General features: G+C 35.2%; 1 protein-coding gene across 8 annotated transcripts in view; it reads right to left on the reverse strand.

Moving 5' to 3' along the window:
• The window catches only part of ZMYND11 (zinc finger MYND-type containing 11), a 136721-nt gene that overhangs the window by 62792 nt on the left and 52348 nt on the right, over positions 1-21581 (reverse strand). For 7 of the 8 annotated variants that reach the window (XM_024742775.1, XM_024742770.1, XM_024742766.1 and 4 more), the window contains exon 2: positions 17953-18087. In XM_024742775.1, the coding sequence (XP_024598543.1) occupies positions 17953-18068 (116 nt within the window). In that variant the 5' untranslated portion in view covers positions 18069-18087. Of the gene's footprint in view, positions 1-9559; positions 9674-17952; positions 18088-21581 lie in introns of those variants that run through there. The other variant, XM_024742771.1, reaches the window with a different exon arrangement.

Here is a 21581-nt window from a genome sequence, read left to right on the forward strand (position 1 = left end):
TTAAGTGTACTCTGGATGATCTGGATAAAATCAGTACTGCCCCATAATTTCAGTACCCAACGGCTCCCAACTGGCCTCACTGAACTGGCTCAGGGGCTGAAAAAAGACTCAACTGAAAACATCACATTTGAGATAAAATTTTAAGTGAAGATTGATCTAATCTCATGATGTTCACGGACATTCTGAGTATAAAAGCTATGGACATAACAGAGGAGAAGATCCAAAATATCTGACTAGATAAGAAATGTGAAACTTCTCCATGACATAAACATCACAAATCCTTTTTTTTTTTCCTAGCCTCTGGAGCAACCACCACTGACTTCCATTCTGCAAATGAAAAGCAAACAGGGGCTTCCCTGGTGGCGCAGTGGTTGGGAGTCCGTCTGCCAATGCAGGGGACACGGGTTCGAGCCGTGGTCCAGGAAGATCCCACATGCCACGGAGCAACTAAGCCCGTGCGCCGCATCTGCTGAGCCGCACTCTAGAGCCCACGAACTACAACTACTGAAGCCCATGCACCTAGAGCCCATGCTCCGCAGCAGGAGAGGCCACCACAATGAGAAGCCCGCGCACCGCAACGAGGAGTGGCCCCTACTCACCACAACTAGAGAAAAGCCCGCGCGCAGCAATGAGGACCCAACTCAGCCATAAATAAATAAATAAATAAATATTTTAAAAAAGAAAAGCAAACGGAATATTTTATTACAAATATGACAAAGAGCCTGTATTCTTAAAATGCAAAACTATAACAGTAAGAAAACGATTTCACCTGTCAAGTGAACAAGATACTTAAAATTATTCTCAGGGCTGGTAAATAAAATGGAATATTTTATTACAAATATGACAAAGAGCCTGTATTTTTTTTTTTTTAAACATCTTTATTGGGGTATAATTGCTTTACAATGGTGTGTTAGTTTCTGCTAAAACGATTTCACCTGTCAAGTGAACAAGATACTTAAAATTATTCTCAGGGCTGGTAAAGATGCATTAAGACAGCCAACTCTCAACACAGCTTTGCTAAAAACACCGTCTGGAAAGCACTTTCTCACAACACCTTATAGATGGCCCTATCATTGGACTCAGTAATTCTACTTCTATGGAAACAATCTGTATGAGATAAGAAAAATGTTCCTCACACCTGAAATTTTATAGGGAAAAAAAGGATCCAAGTGTCCATAACAGTAAAATAAATTATGGATATAAAATAAGTTACATATTCACCCAATAGAGCAAAATGCACCTAATAAAGTTATTGTTTTAAAAAACACAACAGTGTGAGAAAATGTTCATGGTATAATATTAAAGATATAAATGGACAAGATTTTAAAATATATACATGTATATACATATAGGAGAGAGAGTTATACTACTGTAATGGTTGATTAGGTTATTCAGATCAATGCTCATTTCTCTTTTCTTCACCATTCCCATCCCCTTCTGATACATACTACCTTACTCTATTTATGCTACTTGATTCTTTCTCTAATTGTCCCCAAAATATTTTTGGAACAAATGAAGTTCTAGCTGTTTATATTTATTTGATACACATATGAATATAATATATATACACAAATTAAAAACCATCCACCATCCATCCTTTTTTATGGCCCCAGTTACAGGTATTCTACTCTTAGGTATTTATCCAAACATACATCATCTACACCAGTACACAAAAACACATTGTAGCTTTTATCATAATCCCGAATGCCCCTCAGCAGGTGACTGGATTTTAAAAACTGTAGCATAGGTACTTCCCTGGCAGTCCAGACTCCACGCTTCCACTGCAGGGGGCGTGGGTTCAAACCCTGGTCAGGGAACTAAGGTCCCACATGCCATGCAGTGTGACCAAAAAGTAAAACAAACGAACAAAAAAAACCTGTGATATATCCATATAATGGACTACTACTTAGCAATAAAAAAGGAATAAACTATCAATATACGTAACACATGAATCTCAAAACATGCTGACCAGGAGAAGCTAATCACGAAAAAGAAGATACTATATGATTCCATTTATATAAAATTCTAGAACAAGCAAAGATAATCAGTCACTGTGACAGAAAAGCCAATCACTACTGCCTGGGGCTGAGGAACAGGTGAACTGACTATAAAGGACTACAAGGGAACTTCTGGGGGTGATGACAACTTTCTATATCTTTTTTTTTTTTTTTTTTTTTTGGGGGTACACGGGCCTCTCACTGTTGTGGCCTCTCCCGTTGCGGAGCACAGGCTCTGGACGTGCAGGCTCAGCAGCCATGGCTCACGGGCCTAGCCACTCCGCGGCATGTGGGATCTTCCCAGACCAGGGCACGCACCCGTGTCCCCTGCATCGGCAGGCAGACTCTCAACCACTGCGCCACCAGGGAAGCCCAACTTTCTATATCTTGATTAAGACGGTGGTTACACAGGGGCATTAATTTGCAGATGAAGAAAGGAAACTGACTTCCCTGAGAAAACACAGCTAGTTAATAGGAGAGCTAATAACAGAAACAGTCTAGTTCTAGTAGAGATTTCAAGCTTTCTGTAGCAAGGACAACTGGCTACAGGAAAAGAGCGGACATGCACTCAACATTCACAAGTAAGGTGAAGGCTGCTGAGTGAATGTCATGTGCCAGTCACTATCTTTTGGTGCTTGGCATATACCAATACACAAAACAGAAAAAGATCCTTACCTATAAAGCTTACTTATTGGTGGGAGGAGGTTGCAGGGGCCGAGGGCAAACAAAAAATGGCACGACTAAATATTTAAGAGTAAACTATATGGTGTGCTAAGGGCCCCTAAAACATCTCCAAGAGTTACTGACTCTAAAGTTCGAATTCTAAAGAAGCAGGCAGACTCACTATAGAGAGAAAAATAAAATTGGATCATTTTCTACCACCACATAAAAAGAGAACTACAGATAAAGACCTAATTCTTGTGGTCTAATTAAGAAGAAGGATTCCTTAAATAAAATTTCAAAAGCACAAAACATTAGGCAAAAAATATTGAATTTGATCATATCAAAATCTAAAATTTCTGTTCAACAAAGAACACTTTGAGAAAGGTTAGTAAACAGAGTAACAGAATAAGAAAAAATATTTACAAAGCATAAAGTGTATAGGAGAATTAACAGAAAGAGCTTCTACAAATCAACAGAAAAAGACAACCCCAATGGGAAAATGGGCAAAGTATAAAAACAGACATCCACAGAAAAGAAAGGCCAAAACCTTATAAGAACACCAAGAACTGGTGCTCTCATTAATAAAGACAGAAATGTAAATTAAAATATCTGAGTGACAAAATTTATGCTGGACGTCAAGTATATACAGACGCTTGCAGAAACTGTGTCCTTGTGCACTAATGAACATGTAGATGGGCATCCTCTCTTGAGAGCTTGGTCAAATTAAGTGGATGCATTTCCTATAGTCAAAATGTTCCCGGATACACACATCAACAAATTACTCATGCAGGTCAAAATTAAACTGTTGCTTGTAGCTGTGAAGAGTTGGAGCAATGCATGGTTATTTGCAAGGTGGAGGGAAAATGGAGACAACCTGAGCATCCATCATAAGGAAATAATTCAAAGCATGAGGAGACCAGTGAAAAAACTGAAAACACCCAAGTTATCCAACCAATGGCAGCATGATGATAATATGTACCCACAGGGTCGTAATAAAAGCTGAACAAGGTAATGAATGTAAAGCGATCAGTCCAGTGCCCAGCACTAACCCACTCTACAGCAATGGTTCCTGTACCAACCACTGTTTATCCTCTAAGCTTTCACCTTCATTACTTATATTACTGAATATTAAAACACGAGTTGTTATAAGAATTTAATAAATGACATATGGAGGCAATACAAAAGTAAAGGGGAAAAAGCATGGCCTCTTAAGTCACCAGGTCTCAGTTCAAATACCAGCTTTACAACTTACTAGCTACATGACCCTGAACAAGTGATTTAACCTCTCTGCATCCCAGTGGGCATATCCTTAAGTAAAATTAATAGTGTCAACCCATGCAGTTGATTTGAAGGTAAGATAATGTAATGTAACCTTACAATAAATGTTTATCTTACTACTCATCCCTCCTCCCTCCCAAAACAGCACAGAACAGTCTCACCAGATGGAATATTGTGCAACCATTACTAATAATAATTTATGGTAACCATGTAACAAGGAAAAAGGCTAAATAATGTTGAGAAAATAATAAGCATGTGAAAAATGACAAGAAATACATCAAAATGGGTCCCTTACTGGGATTGGAGTAGAGAAATTACAGGGGATTATTTTTCTGCTTTTTATTTTTCTGCAAGTATCCTACAATATGGTTATGTTACTTTTAGAAGTTTAAAAAAAATTTAACAGTAATGCTCTGCCACTAGGTGCTTTATAGACACAAGGATGGATCAAACTATGTAAATCAACAAACGTTAACACAGCATGTTAACAGAATGAAAGATAAAAAATCCTATGATGACCTCAATAGATGCAGATAAGGCATTTGACAACACTCAACACCTCTTCATGATAAAAAAACACTCAACAAATGGGGTACAGAAGGAAACTACTACACCATAATAAAAGCCATATATGAAAAAACCCCAGTAACCATCATACTCAATGGTGAAAGACTGAAAGCTTTTCCTCTAAGATCAGGAACAAGACAAGGATGCCCGCTTTCACCACTTCTAGTCAATGTAGTACTAGAAGTTCTAGCCAGAGAAATTTGGCAAGAAAAAGATATAAAAGGAATCTAAATTGAAAAAGAAAAAGTAAAATGAGCACAGTATTTGACATTATCTGAAAAGGAAATTATTACAATAATTCCATTTACAACAGCGTCAAAAAGAATAAAATACTTAGTAATTAAATTAACCAATGAGGTGAAAGACTTATACAGTGAAAACTAAAAAACACTGCTGAAAGAAATTAAAGACATAAATACAGCTGACCCTTGAACATCATGGGGGTTGGGTGCACCTACATACATACAGTCAAAAATCCATGTATATCCTTACAGTCAGCCCTCCATATCTATGGTTCCACATCCATGGGTTCAACCAACTGCAGATCATGTAGTACTGTAGTACATATTTACTTTTTAAATGTCTGTGTATAAGTGGACCCGCACAGTTCAAACCTTTGTTGTTCAAGGGTCAACTGTAAATGGAAACACATCCCATGTTTGTGGATTGGAAGAACTAATATTATTAAAATGTCAATATTACTGAAAGCAATCTATAGATTCAATGCAATCCCTATCAAAATCCCAATGACTTTTTTTCAGATACACAAAAACCAATCAGAAAATTCATACGGAATCTCAATGGACCCCAAATAGCCAAAACAATCTTGAAAGAAGAAGAAAAAAATTGAAGGACTCATACTTCCTGATTTCAAAATCTACTTCAAAGCTACAGTAATCCAAACAGTGTGGTACTGGCATAAAAACAGACATACAGACAATGGAATAAGATAGCCCAGAAATAAAATCCTTGCATATACCGCCAAAGGATTTTTGACAAGGGTGCCAAGACTACTCAGTGGGGAACACTCTTTTCAACAAATGGTGCTGTAAAAACTGGACATCAAAATGCAAAAGAATGATGTCAGGCTTTCACCTAACAGAATATACAGAAATAAACTCAAAATGGATGAAAGACCTAAATGTAAGATCAAAAACAATAAAACTCTTGGAAGAAAACTTAGGACAAAAGCTTCACAACACTGGATTTGGTGATGATCTCTTGGATATGACATCGAAGGCACAGGTAACAAAAGAAAATATAGTCAAATTGGACTTCATGAAAATTTTAAAATTTTGTACATCAAGAGACACTACCCACAGAGTTAAAAGGCAACCCACAAAAAGGAGAAAATATTCAAAAATCATATATCTGATAAGAAATTATTATCCAGAACATACAGAGAACTCCTAAAACTCAACAACATATAAACCTGATTCAAAAACGGGCAAAGGACCTGAACAGACATTTCTCCAAAAAAGATGTTTAAAGGACCAATGAACACATGAAAAAATGCTCAACATCACTCATCATTAGGGCAATGTAAATCAAAACACAAGACTACTTAATGCACTGTGGTAAATGGGAAGGAAATCCAAAAAAGAGGGATATATGTATGTGTATGTATGTGTATAGATGATTCATTTTGCTGCACAGTAGAAACTAACACAACATTGTAAAGCAACTATACTCCAATTAAAAAAAAACAAAACAAAAACACGAGATACCATTCACACCCATCAGGATGGATACTATCAAAACAGAAAATTATAAGTGTTGACTAGGTCACAGAAAATTTGGAACTCTTGTGCACTGTTGGTGGGAATGTAAAATGGTACAGCTGCTGTGGAAAACAGTATGGTGGCTCCTCACAAAATTAAAAATAGAATCATCATATGATCCAGCAATTCTACTTCTGGGTACATACCCAAAAGAATTGAAAGCAGAGTCTCAAAGAGGTATACGTACACCATGTTCATAGCAGCACTGTTCACAGTAGCTAAAACGTGGAAGTAACCCAAGTGTTCAATGATGGGTGAATGGACAAACATAAGGTGGTCTATATATACAATGGAATATTATTCATCCTTAAAAAAGAAGAAAATTCTGCAATATGCTACAACATGGATGAACATGAGGACATTAAATTAAATGAAATAAGCCAGTCACAAGAAGACTAATACTGTGTGATTCCACTTATATAAGGTACTTCGAGTAGTCATAGTCATAGGAACAGAAAGTAGAATAGTGGCTGCCAGGGTCTGAGGGGAAGGAGGAGTTACTGTTTAATAGGTAATGAGTTTCAGTTTTGCAAGATGAAAAGAGCTATGGAGATGGGTGGTGGTGACAGCAGCACAACAATGTGAGTGTATTTCATACCACTGAACTGCATACTTAAAAATGGTTAAGATGGTATCTTTTATGTTCTGTATACTTTACCACAATAAAAAAAATTAGAAGTAATAATAATGATCTGCCACTAGGTGCTTTATAGATGGATAGGTATACAACAAATATTTTAAGATTGCATTGAACAAAAAAGTAATAAACTTCAAACCTAAACAGCATCATCAATGAATTTATTTTTAAAATTAGATTATACTCTGAAGAACTAGGTTCTCCCTAATTCTAACATTTAACCTGTGACAAATAATTTACTCATACAGCCTCATATTCTTTACCCATAAAGTGGGGCTAAAATGAACGTCAGAGTTGCTGTTAGGCTGAAATGAGATAATATGGAAACACCAAGTAGACGACAATGTTTTTAAAACTTCAAAGTTTGCAAGGATACAAATATAAATTCATTAAATATCAAAAGGAAACATTTAATGGTTAGGAGCTTGGACTATGACATTAGATCTATATTCAAATTTCAGTTCTACCGCCAGAAACCTGTGTGGCTGTAGGCATTTTATTTCACCTGCCTAAGCTTCATCATCTTCATCAACAAAATGAGGGTAATGACAGTAGACCTCACGGAGTTCCAATGTGAAAATTAAATGAGAAATCATATAGGGCATTGTGCTTGTCACAAAATAATGACTCGATGTTCTCAATTATTATAATCTTCTTTGAAACTACTTCTTCAGTTAATGCAACCAAGTATTTATTATAATTAAGAAACCTTTTCTCAGCATCTTGTCCCAGCTACTATGCTTCATACTAAGATCCAAAGGTAGGAAAGATGCATGCCCTACCCTCAAGATGCTCACAAACAGCAAAGGAAACAGAAATATTTTTTAAAGATCATAAAAGGCTATAACAAATAATAAAAATTCAGCTTTATACATGTTACTATGTGAGCAAAGAGTAAGAGTAAAGGGATTGGTTATAGTGAGGAATAAATCAATATCTCAAAGGAAATCATGTTCGAGTTGGATCTTAAAAGAAAAGGGATGCTCTGTCCATTAATGAAGGAAAAATACAAAATGAAGAATCAAAATAATAGGGTTCTGAGGCAACTGAGAACAGTCTCATCAGATGGACTCTGAGTTGGGGGAGGCAGGTCATGGAAGGAAGGAAAGTTAGGGTCCGACTGTGAAAGGCTCAGCACAAACACCTTGTTCAAGTATTTGCACTTTACGCACAATGGGGAAATCAAGAACATAATCAGAACTAAAATCTAGAAAACTGATAAAATGTGAGGCTTAGGTCAACTTAAAGGTGTCAGAAATGACTTCCTAGGAGATATGTCTTGAAAAAGGAGTCTGTCTAGTGGACAAGTCCAGGAGGACCGGCATCCCAGCCAAGTGTGGAACACAGCAGAGCTGAGGCCCTCGAGAGCCCAGTGTCTGAAGTACAGGCCATTCTGAGCAGGAAACAGCAAAGAGGTGATGCAAATGAGGAAGGCCGAGATATTGACACCCTGAACAAGGGATTGGGAAAGCATCGGCAACAGAAGAAGGCTTTCAGTTGTGGAACATTTGATAAGATAGTGTTTTTGAAAAACATCTCTGACACCAATGATGGGAAGAGGAAACAGACTAGCAAGACCAGGAGACCAGAGGCCCCAATTAGGAACCTGTTGCCACTGCAAAGGCAGGAAATTACTCAAGGCTAAAACCCAGGCCAGGTAGGGAAGAGCAGACATTTAAGAGGACCATTCAATCTATCCAGTCTAGGATACTCCAAACACATTTACATTCCCCTCTAGCCACAGGATTAAAATCTCAATGCTGGCATTAGAGGCCCTCCTAGTCTGGGCCTCTCTGCCTTTTCATTCCCTTTCCCCCAAAACTCTACAGTCCCTCTGTTTTGACTCCCCTCTCTGCCTCACCAAATCCCATCCAACTTCCAAGGCCTGACCAATTCCATACCCTCCATAAGGCCTCCCTGACTCTCCCTCAGTGACTGCCCCCTCAAATAAGGTCTATCATGTTATTAATTAAACATTCCACTCACATGGGGCTGAGCTGTCTTCTGTCTGTGATACCTCTCCTATTATTTGGTACTATTGTTTTATTCTTTAATGATTATTGACACTTTTCTGTGCCTTGTCTGTATGTTTCCATCACAGAACTGCAGAGAAATGTGAAACATGAAAACAGCTAGACAACAATCCAAGACAAGGCGAGTGCCACTAGAAAAAACTCACTGTAGAACTGTGGATTCTGGTTCTTCAGAATCAGTTACTTCTTCTGTAAGGCTGTTATTATGTAAAATAACAATGGTAACAGTGGTAAACTGTACCTGCCAATCTGCTACCATAAGAAGATATATAAGAAAGAATAAATCAATGTAGATTGAAATGAGAATGTAGTTATGAGAATGAAGAATTCTTGGAAGTACATATACAGCATAACATTAACTGCTAATTTTTTAAAACTAACTTTATTTTCAAAGAAGTAACTTAGGCAATGGCCATTTTCCTATTCTACAATAAATCTTATGAGGGAATAGAAATTGACAAAGACAAAATTATAACTTAACAAATAGTTCCTAGAAATCATGGGTTTCATAAAACTGAACCGTAATAAATAAATAAACAAATAAATAAATAATGTGTACCTAGTTGCAACTTCAAAGGCAACCTACACATGAAGAAGACTTACAGTTTGGGCTTATGTCTGTCTGTAGTGACAGGAAGAACTCCAGGAGAACTCAAATTTCAATGCCAAACATGTCACAAGAGGTCAGAGGTCACATTTTCTAACTGGGGTTTGACCCTAAAGTAAGCAATACATGTAATTAATTGATGCCCTAATCTGAAACATTAACTTGAATGGGACTAAGTCAACCAATCCAATGTTAGTCTAATCATGCTAGTCACAAACATGGTTACCTCTAGAAACACAAAATCAAAGTTGTTCAAGACAGGAAAGAAAGTTTCAACTGCTTTTTCCAATAGTAAACAAAAAAATTAATTTGACCTCTCCCAATGACACCAATAATGTTAGCCAATAATGCTGGTAGAGACTAATATAAAATCCATACTTATTTCAAAAATATGTCTTTAAATTATAACTATTACTTAGAATACTTATGAAACTCTAATGCTATAATTATCCAAATTAGATATGAATAATTTGTTTGGATTAAAGAGGAAAAAATGACATGTAACTTATTTTTATTGGATATTAAAATAGAGGTGACATTTTAAAAAATAACCTGACAATGAGTATTTTTATTGGATATTAAAATATAAGTGACGTTTTAAAACATAACCTGACAATGAGTTAAGAATCGTATTGGGAATCTTAGGGATTCAAAGTTTAAATTTCATTTCTGTTACTGATTTCATTGTCATATGAATCTTCACCTCTTTGCTCCTTGATTTAAAAACTGTAAAACACGGGCTAACATCACGATTTTAAACATAAAAATATTTTATAAATATTTGTTTTATATAAGTGCTAAGCAATCAACTATTTCAAAGTTTTAACTTCATTACACCTATCCAAACTTCAAAAAATTGATGAATTCATATGTGCTACTTATAATTTAGCATTTATAGACCTTTAAAAGAGAAGCTACTCTTGCCTATGCTTATGTTCATCTAAACTGACTAACGTATATTCTTTTTTATGATAAAATGAATCATTTGTTTCCACCTTATGATGACTAGAACATCACAAAACATCTTTCAGTTTCTAAAAATATAAATTTTTTTTTATATTTTATAAAATTTTGGAGAGGCCAAAATTTATTTGTGCTTATTTAGTTTCCAAGTGCAGACATGTATGGAATTTTATATCATCATTAAATCAAATTTATAAACATGAGCTTTTAAATCAGAGGCATAGGTTACCCATTAATTTTAAACAATCAAACTTCATCCCATACATGTATTTTGATTTCAGATTGACTCTTTTTATAAAAACACATCCCCAAATAACAGAACTTGTCAAAGAAGTTTCTCTTAGTGATGTTTTTTAAATACTTGAAATATTCAATAAGTCTCAACAGTGATTCTCTAATTTACAGCACCTTTTCTACTCCTTTTTGAACAGAAAACTAGCAGGTTAAAAAAAAAAAGAAAAGTTTAAAAAAGGTGGTAAAAAAGACTCAGGACTCTTTCCAAGGGAGGTGTTCTGACAACTAACAGGAGGCTACTGCTATGAACCCTGAAAGTTAGACATCATCATATTGGGTGGAAGAAACATTTGCAACACAGAAAAATTATCCTATTTTGTTAAAGAAATTGTTATTAGTCCCTAATTGTTCGATTAACTTGGAGGACCTGAAGCTTCTACTCATGAAATTTCTTTTTAAATTTCAACACAAATTTAATATTTTAATGATCCTTTGAAGAAGATACTGCTGTAGATTCTGATGTGTCTAGTGTTATATACAAAAATGAAAAATGTTCCTTGAATTTGCCTCTGCTAGAAGGAATTTTTACCACTTTTAGCTCTGCTTTAGGACTTCAGAAAATACACAGTACCTTTAACAACTTTTTTTTTTTTTTTTTTTTGAGAAAAACGGCAAGACTGCTGTGAGCTGGGAAGATGGTAGAAGTAACATGGTTTTTAATGTCTCCCAAACCCTCTACATAGTTACTAGAAGAGTTAGCCAAAGCAAACAAACAACCCAACCCCTGCCAAAAACATAAACAACAAAATTAAGTGATGAGAATCCCCATGAATCCCAAAGTCTTAGTAGGTGAGGACAAATCTCCAAGAGCTGCAATCGCAATTGGTATTGACACCTGTGCAGGAGAAAGCAAGGGACACAACAGACCACCTAATGGAAGTGAGTATAGGAGGATAAAACAACCAACAGGCAGTCATTGAAAAGCAAAGTGGGCCAATTTGAGAACAGCAGTTGAAACTGGGTAGGGTTTTACACACTTCCATTTGCAGGTAATTGATGGTAATTTGTGAATTCATGGTAAAGCCTTAAGGGGCTAGAACATAGTGAGACCTATGAACACTCAAAATTAATAATCCAAAGCTCCCTTTCAGTACAGAGCTCCACGGTGTAGAGGAATTGCTAGTAATAAAAGTACCAAACACTACTGAAGTCTGGTCATAAAGATCTCCAATGTAAGGACAATGGGTACAAAAGAAATTACAATTCTGGAAGAAGGTACAGAAGAAGCAGGAAATCATGGTAAATATGAGCCCATATTGTTAAGCTCTTCATAAAAGTGACATAAGAAGATGCTTTAGAGCCATATCTAGAAAAACTATTCTCAACCACCTTTTCCTGACACAAGTTCTGGAAGCTTGATTTCACATGAAAGGACTGGCTGAAGAAGCAGGACATCCTTAAAATGAAAGCACGCCTGAGCGATGTGCCTATAACATAGATGAAAACTGTAACTACTATTTTAAAACACGTGAAAAGACGTTAAGAAGATGATGCTAAGATATAGGAAAGATATAAATCAGAATTAGAAAAACTCAGAAATGACTTAAACATGCGAAGTAAATGAAAAAATCACTTCAGAAGTAAAAGGGCCAAAGTAAAAGGCACACAAGAGTGAGTACATAGCAGAAAAAGCCATAAGTAGAAGTTGTAAAGAAAGAAAATATTAAAAACCAAAAATATATAGTAGCTTTATTTATAACTGCCCAAACTGAAAATTACAAATATAGAAGATAGGGAAAGAAACCAACACAGTATAAGAGAAGGCCCCAATAAATGACAACTAAACAAGATAATAAAAGTCCATGGATGATATATATACAATTGACCCTTGAACAACACGGGGGTTAGAGTCCGCCTCACCCCCAACGCAGTCAAAAATCTCCATTTCCCTTTACAGTCAGCCCTCTGTATCTGCGGTTCCACATCTGGATTCAGCCAACCATGAATCACGTAGTACTGTGGTGTGTATTTATTGAAAGAAATACGCATATAAGTGGGCCTGTACGGTTCAACCCATGTTGCTCAAGGGTCAAACTGTTATCATTTTTAAAGTAAAATTTTCAATATTTCAAAAAAACATATTAAAGGGACACTGTATACCCAACAAAACAACCTAGAATGACCAGCACTGAGACACAGTCAAGTTCCTAGACTTCAAAGAAAAAAAAATCTTTGTGAATCTAGGCAAAAGGACAAAGTCACAACAGAAAGAAAATCAACTTGTCAACAGATTTTTTGATGGCAATGCTTTAAGCCAGAATAGATAACATATATAAGAACCTCAGAGAAAGAAAACAAAAGCTAAGGATTTTATATCCAACCAAATTCCCTTTTAAGTAAAAAGCCTGCAGACCAACTGTTATAACATGCAAGAACTCAAATATTTGTCCCCAGGAAGTCTTGATTATGAATCTACTAGATGGAGCTGCCACTATGTAAAACTATGAAGCTTCCTCAGAAAATTAAAAATAGAACTACCATATGATCCAGCAATTCCACTCCTGAGTACTTATCCAAAGAAAATGAAATCACTATCTTAAAAAGATATCTGCGGGGCTTCCCTGGTGGCGCAGTGGTTGAGGGTCCGCCTGCCGATGCAGGGGACGTGGGTTCGTGCCCCGGTCTGGGAAGATCCCATATGCCGCGGAGCGGCTGGGCCCGTGAGCCATGGCCGCTGGGCCTGCGTGTCCGGAGCCTGTGCTCCACAACGGAAGAGGCCACAACAGTGAGAGGCCCGCGTACCGCAAAAAAAAAAAAAAAAAGATATCTGCACCCTCATGTTCATAGCAGCACTATTTACAACAGCCAAGACATGGAAACAACCAAAGTGTCCATCCACAGACAAATGGATAGAGAAAATATGGTATACATGCACAGTGGAATATTATTAAGCCATAAAAAAAGAAGGAAATCCCATCATTTTGTGACAACATGGATCAATCTTAAAGGCATTATGCTACGTGAAATAAGTCAGACAGAGAAAGATAAATACTATATGATCTCACGTATATGTGGATTCTTAAAAAACTAAACTCATGGATACAGAGAACAGATTGTTGGTTGCCAGAGGCAGGGGCTGGGGGTGGGCAAAATGAGTGAAGGTGGACAAAAGGTACAAACTTCCAGTTATAAGATAAATAAGTTCTGGGTGTGTAATGTACAGCATGGTTAACAATACAAAATTGTTAAGAGAGTATAAAAAGTTCTCTTCACAAGAAAAAAAGTTTCATAACTAGGAGAGGTGATGGATGTTAACTATATTTACTGTGGTAATCATTTCACAATATAAACATGTATCAAATCATTATGTTGTACACCTTGAACTAATACAATGTTATATGTCAACTGTATCTCAATAAAACTGCAGGGGTGGGGAAGTGAAAAACTTTTTTTAAAGAATGTTCTAGAGAATGAACTTTAGATATCAGTGGTGAGCATGAAATACACACTTACTTGGAGAAGTAAGACTAAGTGGCAGTTATAAGGAAGAAAGTATAATACATAATTGCTATTTTCTGTGACAGTTCAGAATTTGTACAACTGTTTAAAGATGGGCAAGACAACTTATATGGTTTCCATGAAATGTATTATTAGTTAAGTGTTGATGCTATTATTCTCAGACAGCTTGGGATGCAGTGTTGGATGAAACAATTGAGTAACTACATGATATTCTAAAATGTTATTATCCACGATGTCCTAAAGAATCATGACTCTTACTGTGTAAGAAAGGAGTTAAAGATTTTAGATAGCTCAGTAAAAACCAGTAGCCATAAATTCAAGGGGAAAATATCATTATGAATTCATGATGTAGTTTTTTTCTTTTACAATTATATGTATTTCCTAACTCGTCCACTAAAAGACCTAGAAAGAGAGACCAACCTGGCAGCAATGAGCACACTGAAGGCCAAAAAAGGCTCTTGAAACATAATTTCTAACTGCGAGAAACCAGAGACCCTTGGAGAAATCAGTGGTTCCAGGACTGGAGCAGGGTGTATCCTAGATGAGCCTGAAAAAATTCTGTCGTGTCAGAAAACAGAGAGGAACTTCAGGGGCCAACGTGAAGAGGCTCCAAATTGTCAAAGAAGGGAAAAGTTAAGCATCAATAGGGATTATATCAGAAACAGAATGATATATATCAAATGGATTGAAACGCATGAATTCCAAATGACAAAAAAAAAACCTAATTGGTTGCCATTAGAGGATGCTATTGTGAAAACTGGTAAATAAAAGAATCAGTTATTCTACCTTTCTGATATGAACGATACCACATGGTAACCATATACTACATGATGGGAAGTTTATGTCCTTATAGAATTATTCCAGTTAAAAAAGAAAAGATAAAACTAGATTATCACTATTTTGCAATCCTTAATGAATTATGGGATCTAGCCACTGCATACCAGGCTTAGTACTAACCTCACCAGATGAAATACATTATGGCCTCCTGAGGGCAGAACACATCACCACCTATGAAGAAGTCTCACCCCCACCCCCAAGCCTTAGGATCAACTATTAATTTCCATGAGATGCAAAGGAAGGAGCAGCAGGTTAAAGTACACCACAGGGATGAAACCAGTGAAGGCAGGCTATAGGAAACAACAGAGCAAATGAACCAGGTCCTTAGATAAATAAATTGCAAAGGAAAACAAAAAAAAAGATGAATGAGAAACCTATAGCTTAAAACTGACTTAAAAGACATTTTAAATAAAAACAAGCAGAACTAAAACATTATACAGAGGTAAACTACGGTGTTTAGGATGTGCCAGGCTTCAAAATATAAAGAGCCATGACCCCAAAGCCCAAAACTTAATGCGTGACTGAAGCTGTACAGTTTGTATTTTTATGGAGTCACTCACCAGTCAAATATAGAATGAAACTTAATGACTACATATACATTCTTCACATCAACTCTACTAAAGCCTTCAGTAACTTAAGATATTTGGATAAAGATTAAAGATACCTCTATGTTCAGACTTAGTTGTAACTAAGCAGAGTACCTTGATTTAAAATTAATCTAAAGCTTGAAAAGTATTTACCTATTTAGAATACAGAATAAGATTATTAGACTTTAAAGCAAAAGATCTGACTTCCTGTCATGGTCCAATTCTTCTTCCTAACTTACCTTGGCAAGGGTTACGAGCAAGGAAATTAACACTGCTGAGAAGCCAAGGCACTGGGCTAGGCAATTATCTAGACAGCTCCTTCCCGGGGCTGACGGTCTGGCAGGGAAATAATTACACATGTGACTAGTGTTATGAAAGAAGTACAAGATGCTCTAAATGCACCCCCGTAATAAAAAGGAATATGACATACTCTCAGATGAGATGAAGCAGAAGAAACACGGGGAACCACTCAAACACTTACCCTCTGATTTTCTCAGTATTTTTTTCATCTTTAGATAAGACTGATGAAACAATGACTATTTGGCAGGTAAATGAATTTATTCATATCTATCTTAAGATCTATGGATGGACCTTAGGACAGGAAGGTAAATAAGCCTTGGCACCCTTAAGGTTGTACTGATGAGGAAAGGAGGAGACAGAATGTTTATGGACAATCCATTGTGCACAACGAGAAGAGGTGTGCAGTGCTGTCAACAGCCTCTGCATCGCTCACAATTTAACATGTATACACATGTACACACATTACGGTCATCCAAAGACTACTCGACACCCACATCAGCAACCTTGTCAGCCAAACTCTATACATGTCACCTGGAGATTCCCACAGCTTCCTAGAGAATGTCCCTAGAGTTTTCAGAGAAAGATGCCATGCATTAATAAGAAGTAATAGCCTGTAAAGTTGAAATAGCTCAGTCAAGATTAAATGACTTTAATTTAAAAAATTAAATCCAAAGATTTCTACATTCTTCTGTAAGTAATTTTTGATATACAGAAACTACGGGTTTTTTAAAAATCCCAACCACAGGAAAATACTTAAGACTTTTTCTCCTTTGAGGTTGTTAAAAAAAACTTTTATTCCAATATCACCAATATTAAAAGTAATTTAATTATTATGTACTATTTATTTTATTCTTATTTTCCACATAGCTGTTACCTATTTTTTTCCCTTCTATTCACCTACAGGAGCTAGGAGTTGTACATGGGCAACTTTAAAATATTCAAAGGGTTAAATATAGAGTTAAAGCAATATACAGCATCATCTTTCTTTCTCATGTCCCTTCCCTCTCAAGTAACCCTTATAATCTTCTTCACTAGAATATGGCTAAGTGACAAAAATCTGATACTTAACTTTGTTACTTATTAATAACGACAAAAATAAGCACTTAATTAAATGGGCTTTCGTAAATCATCTGTTTTCCATTTTTATAGGTAGCATCTAAAGAATGTGTTGGAGAATAAGTATAAAGAAATTCTATTTAAATTACGAAAAAATATCATTCAAACATTTTAAAAGATTAATTTAACTTTATTCCTTTAAAAATACCAAACACAACAAAATCAAGTTCTATTTGAAGACTCTCTTATAATTAGTACATAACATGTAAATAGAGTATTCATACAGTAGTCTGACTTTTTTCTGTTCTGAATCTTGGACTGCCAAGATAAACAGCATTGGAAAATAAAGAAGAACTTTCTTCTGTCAACTGAAGATATATTTACTCTAACTTCTAAAATATAAAATGAAATTGTTAAAAATTCTTGGTTAGTGTGCTACAAACTAGTAAGATGTTACTATACCTACACCAAGCTATATGGTAGCATATATTATTCACACATTAAAATGAATAATGAACAGTAGACTTTTAGATAGCTTACATAAAAGCAAGCGATTAACTAAAAGCCTTTTTAATAAAAGACTTAAATAAGGACTTGTTTTCAAGAACTAAAAAGTTTTTGAGAACTATAAATCTATTAGTGTACTATTGGAAATAGTACACATTGATACTTTACTTATCTAATATTCATTTATACAACCTCTAAACACAAGTTGCTTGTGTATGCTTCAGTATTTACTTCCCTAACAACTTTATACTCCTGTAAGGCAAAGTATCTAGTACTTTGTAATATATGTTAATTAGCATAATAAATAAATAAATAATCTTTGGACCTTTTCTCCCAAAGTCTTATATAAAATTTTACATAGACTTTTTTTGTTTAAAATTACTTACTTTGTAATACGGTCAATGTTGGCAATTTGCTTCTGATTCCGTATAATCTCAATGGCTGCCCAAAGATGCTGGATAGCTTTTGTGTCCGCCTGCCGTCTTTTTGTTAAGCGTGCCATGACCTGTTTACTCCTTCAGCTGTAGCAATATACAAAAACATAAGGGAAAAGCACGGATTACAAAATGAATTATCATCAATATAAGTAACACTCTCAGCACCTCAATATATAGTATGGCCAACTTTTTATTTTATTTTCTACCATCCACATCACCAATTACTCCATAAAACTTTTCACTTCATTACTTCACAAAGAATGACACTACAAGACCAACAGTAGAAAAGGTCTTCCCAAGAAGAATGAGTGGCCATCTTATACCAATATGTCAAAGAAATATACATTTAAAATTTATTATAAAGCAAAAGTGTTACTATATAAAATTTCATTTTTGATATTACATTGTGTGTAATTTGACAGATCAATGCAAAATGGAAATTAAATGTCCGAATTAGAAGTACTTTATTATACTCATGGTTTAAATATTTTAATTCAATATAGACATACTGATAATGAAAACAACATTCCTTTTTTTAAAAAATAAAACCATAAACAGAAAATATAGAATAGTTGTTTCTGGCTGAGGTGTGAAAGGCTGGGGGTTGGTATACCAGAGGATGACATGGATGGACCCACATTATTAGAAATGTTGCGATGCTTGGATGAGGTGTTGGTCATTCATTATGTTATTAGGAAACAACATTGCTAATTTATTCAAATTTCAATATTCTGAATAGACTGAGGAAAATGGCCACCAGCTGTGTCCTGGCAAGACTGGGGGGAAAAACGGAGTTGCAGCCTGAATGTCTGATGAGAGATGGTACTGTAAGAAGAGGCCACACGCCTGGACTCTCCACTGGGCACAGAGGGACCGGTTAGGCACCTGACCCCTAAATCATACAGGTTATGATGTTGAGGCCCTTAGGCATAGGTAAACATCAAAGTTTGGGGGATGGCTGAAATCTCCTTGACCTGCCCTTTCCTATCTTTTAAGAGGAGAGAATAAAAAGGAAAATTCATTCTTAGCACTTCATTGTATTCCATGACTGGCCAGGAGAGCCTCATCAATCTTTTTCTCCACCTCTACATTTCTTTTCACAGCTAAGTCAATTCTCCCTCTTTCTCCAAAAAACCCCCAAAATACCAGCACTTGCCATTAAAGCTTAACTAGAGACTCTCTTCTGGTGAGTCTAGGATCAGTTAGGCTCCTGAAATAAGAAAGTGCTTTTCAGAATTACAAAATCAATTAAGAATCAAAAACAACAGCAGCATTCAAGTTTTAAAGAAAACTTAAGGAAAATTAGTTGGTTCAGTATAAACTTCAATATAAAATTAAGAGATTTTTAAAATTATAATTATTTATGAATGTCTCTGTTCTAGAAAGTAACCACTTTAAAATGTACAGAAACTTCTCAGTTTAAGTGCACTTGTATAGGCGTGTCAACTTTCCAAATCTGATAAGCAATATGGTATGGAATTTATTGGTAAGAATATAAAATGTTAGAAAGTGACATCTAATGGTGAACTGTAAAAATACAACTTGTCAGATTATACAAATACTCAGATAAAAGAACAAAATTTCAGTCATTGTTGCACACTTAAAAAAATGTTGCCTGTTTTGTGTAAGGCAATAGCTAAACACAATGAAGTATCTTTAAATGTATGAACTCTAGTCCTTGACAGAAAAAAACATAAAACTCGCAAAGGCAATTTGACATATACATGGAACTACTAACTGTAATGTCATATATGACATAAATGGTACAAAATATATGCTGTGAGAATTCAGACAAAACAGATACTACTTCTAGCTTAAGTAACACTACAAGATGGTAAATATGTGGGAAAATATAAAATTTCTTAATTTCTTGAAAAGATAATTGGCTGTTTAAAGCAAACAAAAATAATTGTTAGGTATCATTAGGTTTATAACATATGTAGAAGTAAAATATAGATGACAACCCAATAGCACAAAGGAGGGGAAGGGGTAGTAAGTAATTATATCATTGTAAATTCTTACGTTTTATGTGAAATGGTATTTATTATACTAATTCAAGAGGAACTATGTTAAATCGAGGATGCGTATTACAATCCTTGGAACAAACACTAGAATACAAACAGGTACAGTTGACATATATATAACTCAACTGATGTTTTCAAAATACATATAAAGTTAAGAATAGCTTATTCAGAAATACAAAAGATATATAATGGCAAAGCTAACATTTACAAATACTAAAATAAATAGCAAATATAACTATTTACATAACAACCAGAAGAATATAGTAGACTAGTAGCAGAAATTCTAAAAGTTATGTCACTTAATTCCTAGAAATGATTAAACTCAAGATTAAAGAATTAAGCAATGCTACACTTCAGGAAAACAGATGTAAAGTTAAAGCCAAAGATTTTTGACATCTACCTACACCGAGTCACACAGGTAGATATGCCTGGTAATGAAGGTACACCATAAAGAACATGCTCGTAGTTATAGAACACTGCAAAGATGCAAACCCAAGTCAGGTGAATACAGTGAAGCTTGGATGCATGTTATAAAAGTACCAAAAACAACCTGACTTATTAGGACAAGATCTCTTTAAAGTACAATCACTGAAATTCTCCTTTCTTATGAAATCTAAAATCATTCATTTCAGGCATGCTTGTTACATGTTAGGCATTCTATGCTCTGGGAATATAATAATAAGGTAAACAAAAATCCTTCCATTAGCTAGTAAATATGATTAATAATGTGGCTATATATAAGGATAGTAATTTAGGTGTTTGTCAATAAAAAGAAAATCTTAGAAAATTAGTTTCTTATATTCTAGGCACCTACAGCTTCTCATATAAGGCCTTTAATTTATTTTGGCCAAACCAAACTTTAGTCTATTGTACCTGAATGTATATTATATTTCTACTAAACTGAACTACTCAAAATTTCTAAATGTGTGCCCAAACTTCATAACTCTATCCCTTTGTTTAAGCAGTTCTGTCTAGAATGTTCTCCCTGCCCCTTTACTAATTACTAAAAATTCCCTGTTCTTTCTAGGACTTACTACGATGCAAATGTTCCTGACCAATGCTTTCACAAGAATCAAACTCAATTCTCTTGTGTCTTCTAATTGTAATTTGTTTATTCATCTCTTACAAATGTATTGCCTTGTACAAATAATTTTAAATTCCTAAAAAGAATTTATTAATTCAAGTAAGGAAAAGACGTGTCTTATTTTTCATCTGTCTTCCAAGGTGCACAGCATAGTCATGAACATGATAAACTTTTAATATGGACTTATAAAATTAAACTTCTCCAGTTATATTATATAAACAATAAAGTCCCAGAGTAAGCCTCCGTTTATGTTGTATCAAAGATTAAGACATCAAAAAGAAAGATCAGAAAACTTGTAGAGATACACAATATAGTCCTCAATCTTTTTCTTCTTTAGCTCCAACACATCTGAGGAATATGACAGACTCGCAGTGATTCTCAAGAGTTCTATAGTTTAAAAAAAAAAAAAAAAAACCCAAAAACTTCCCAGTCAACTTACCAATTTCGTTTATTGTGGTAAAATACACATG

This window comes from Neophocaena asiaeorientalis, unplaced genomic scaffold (assembly GCF_003031525.2).
Source record: "Neophocaena asiaeorientalis asiaeorientalis breed wild unplaced genomic scaffold, Neophocaena_asiaeorientalis_V1.1 scaffold155, whole genome shotgun sequence".
NCBI lineage: Eukaryota > Metazoa > Chordata > Mammalia > Artiodactyla > Phocoenidae > Neophocaena > Neophocaena asiaeorientalis.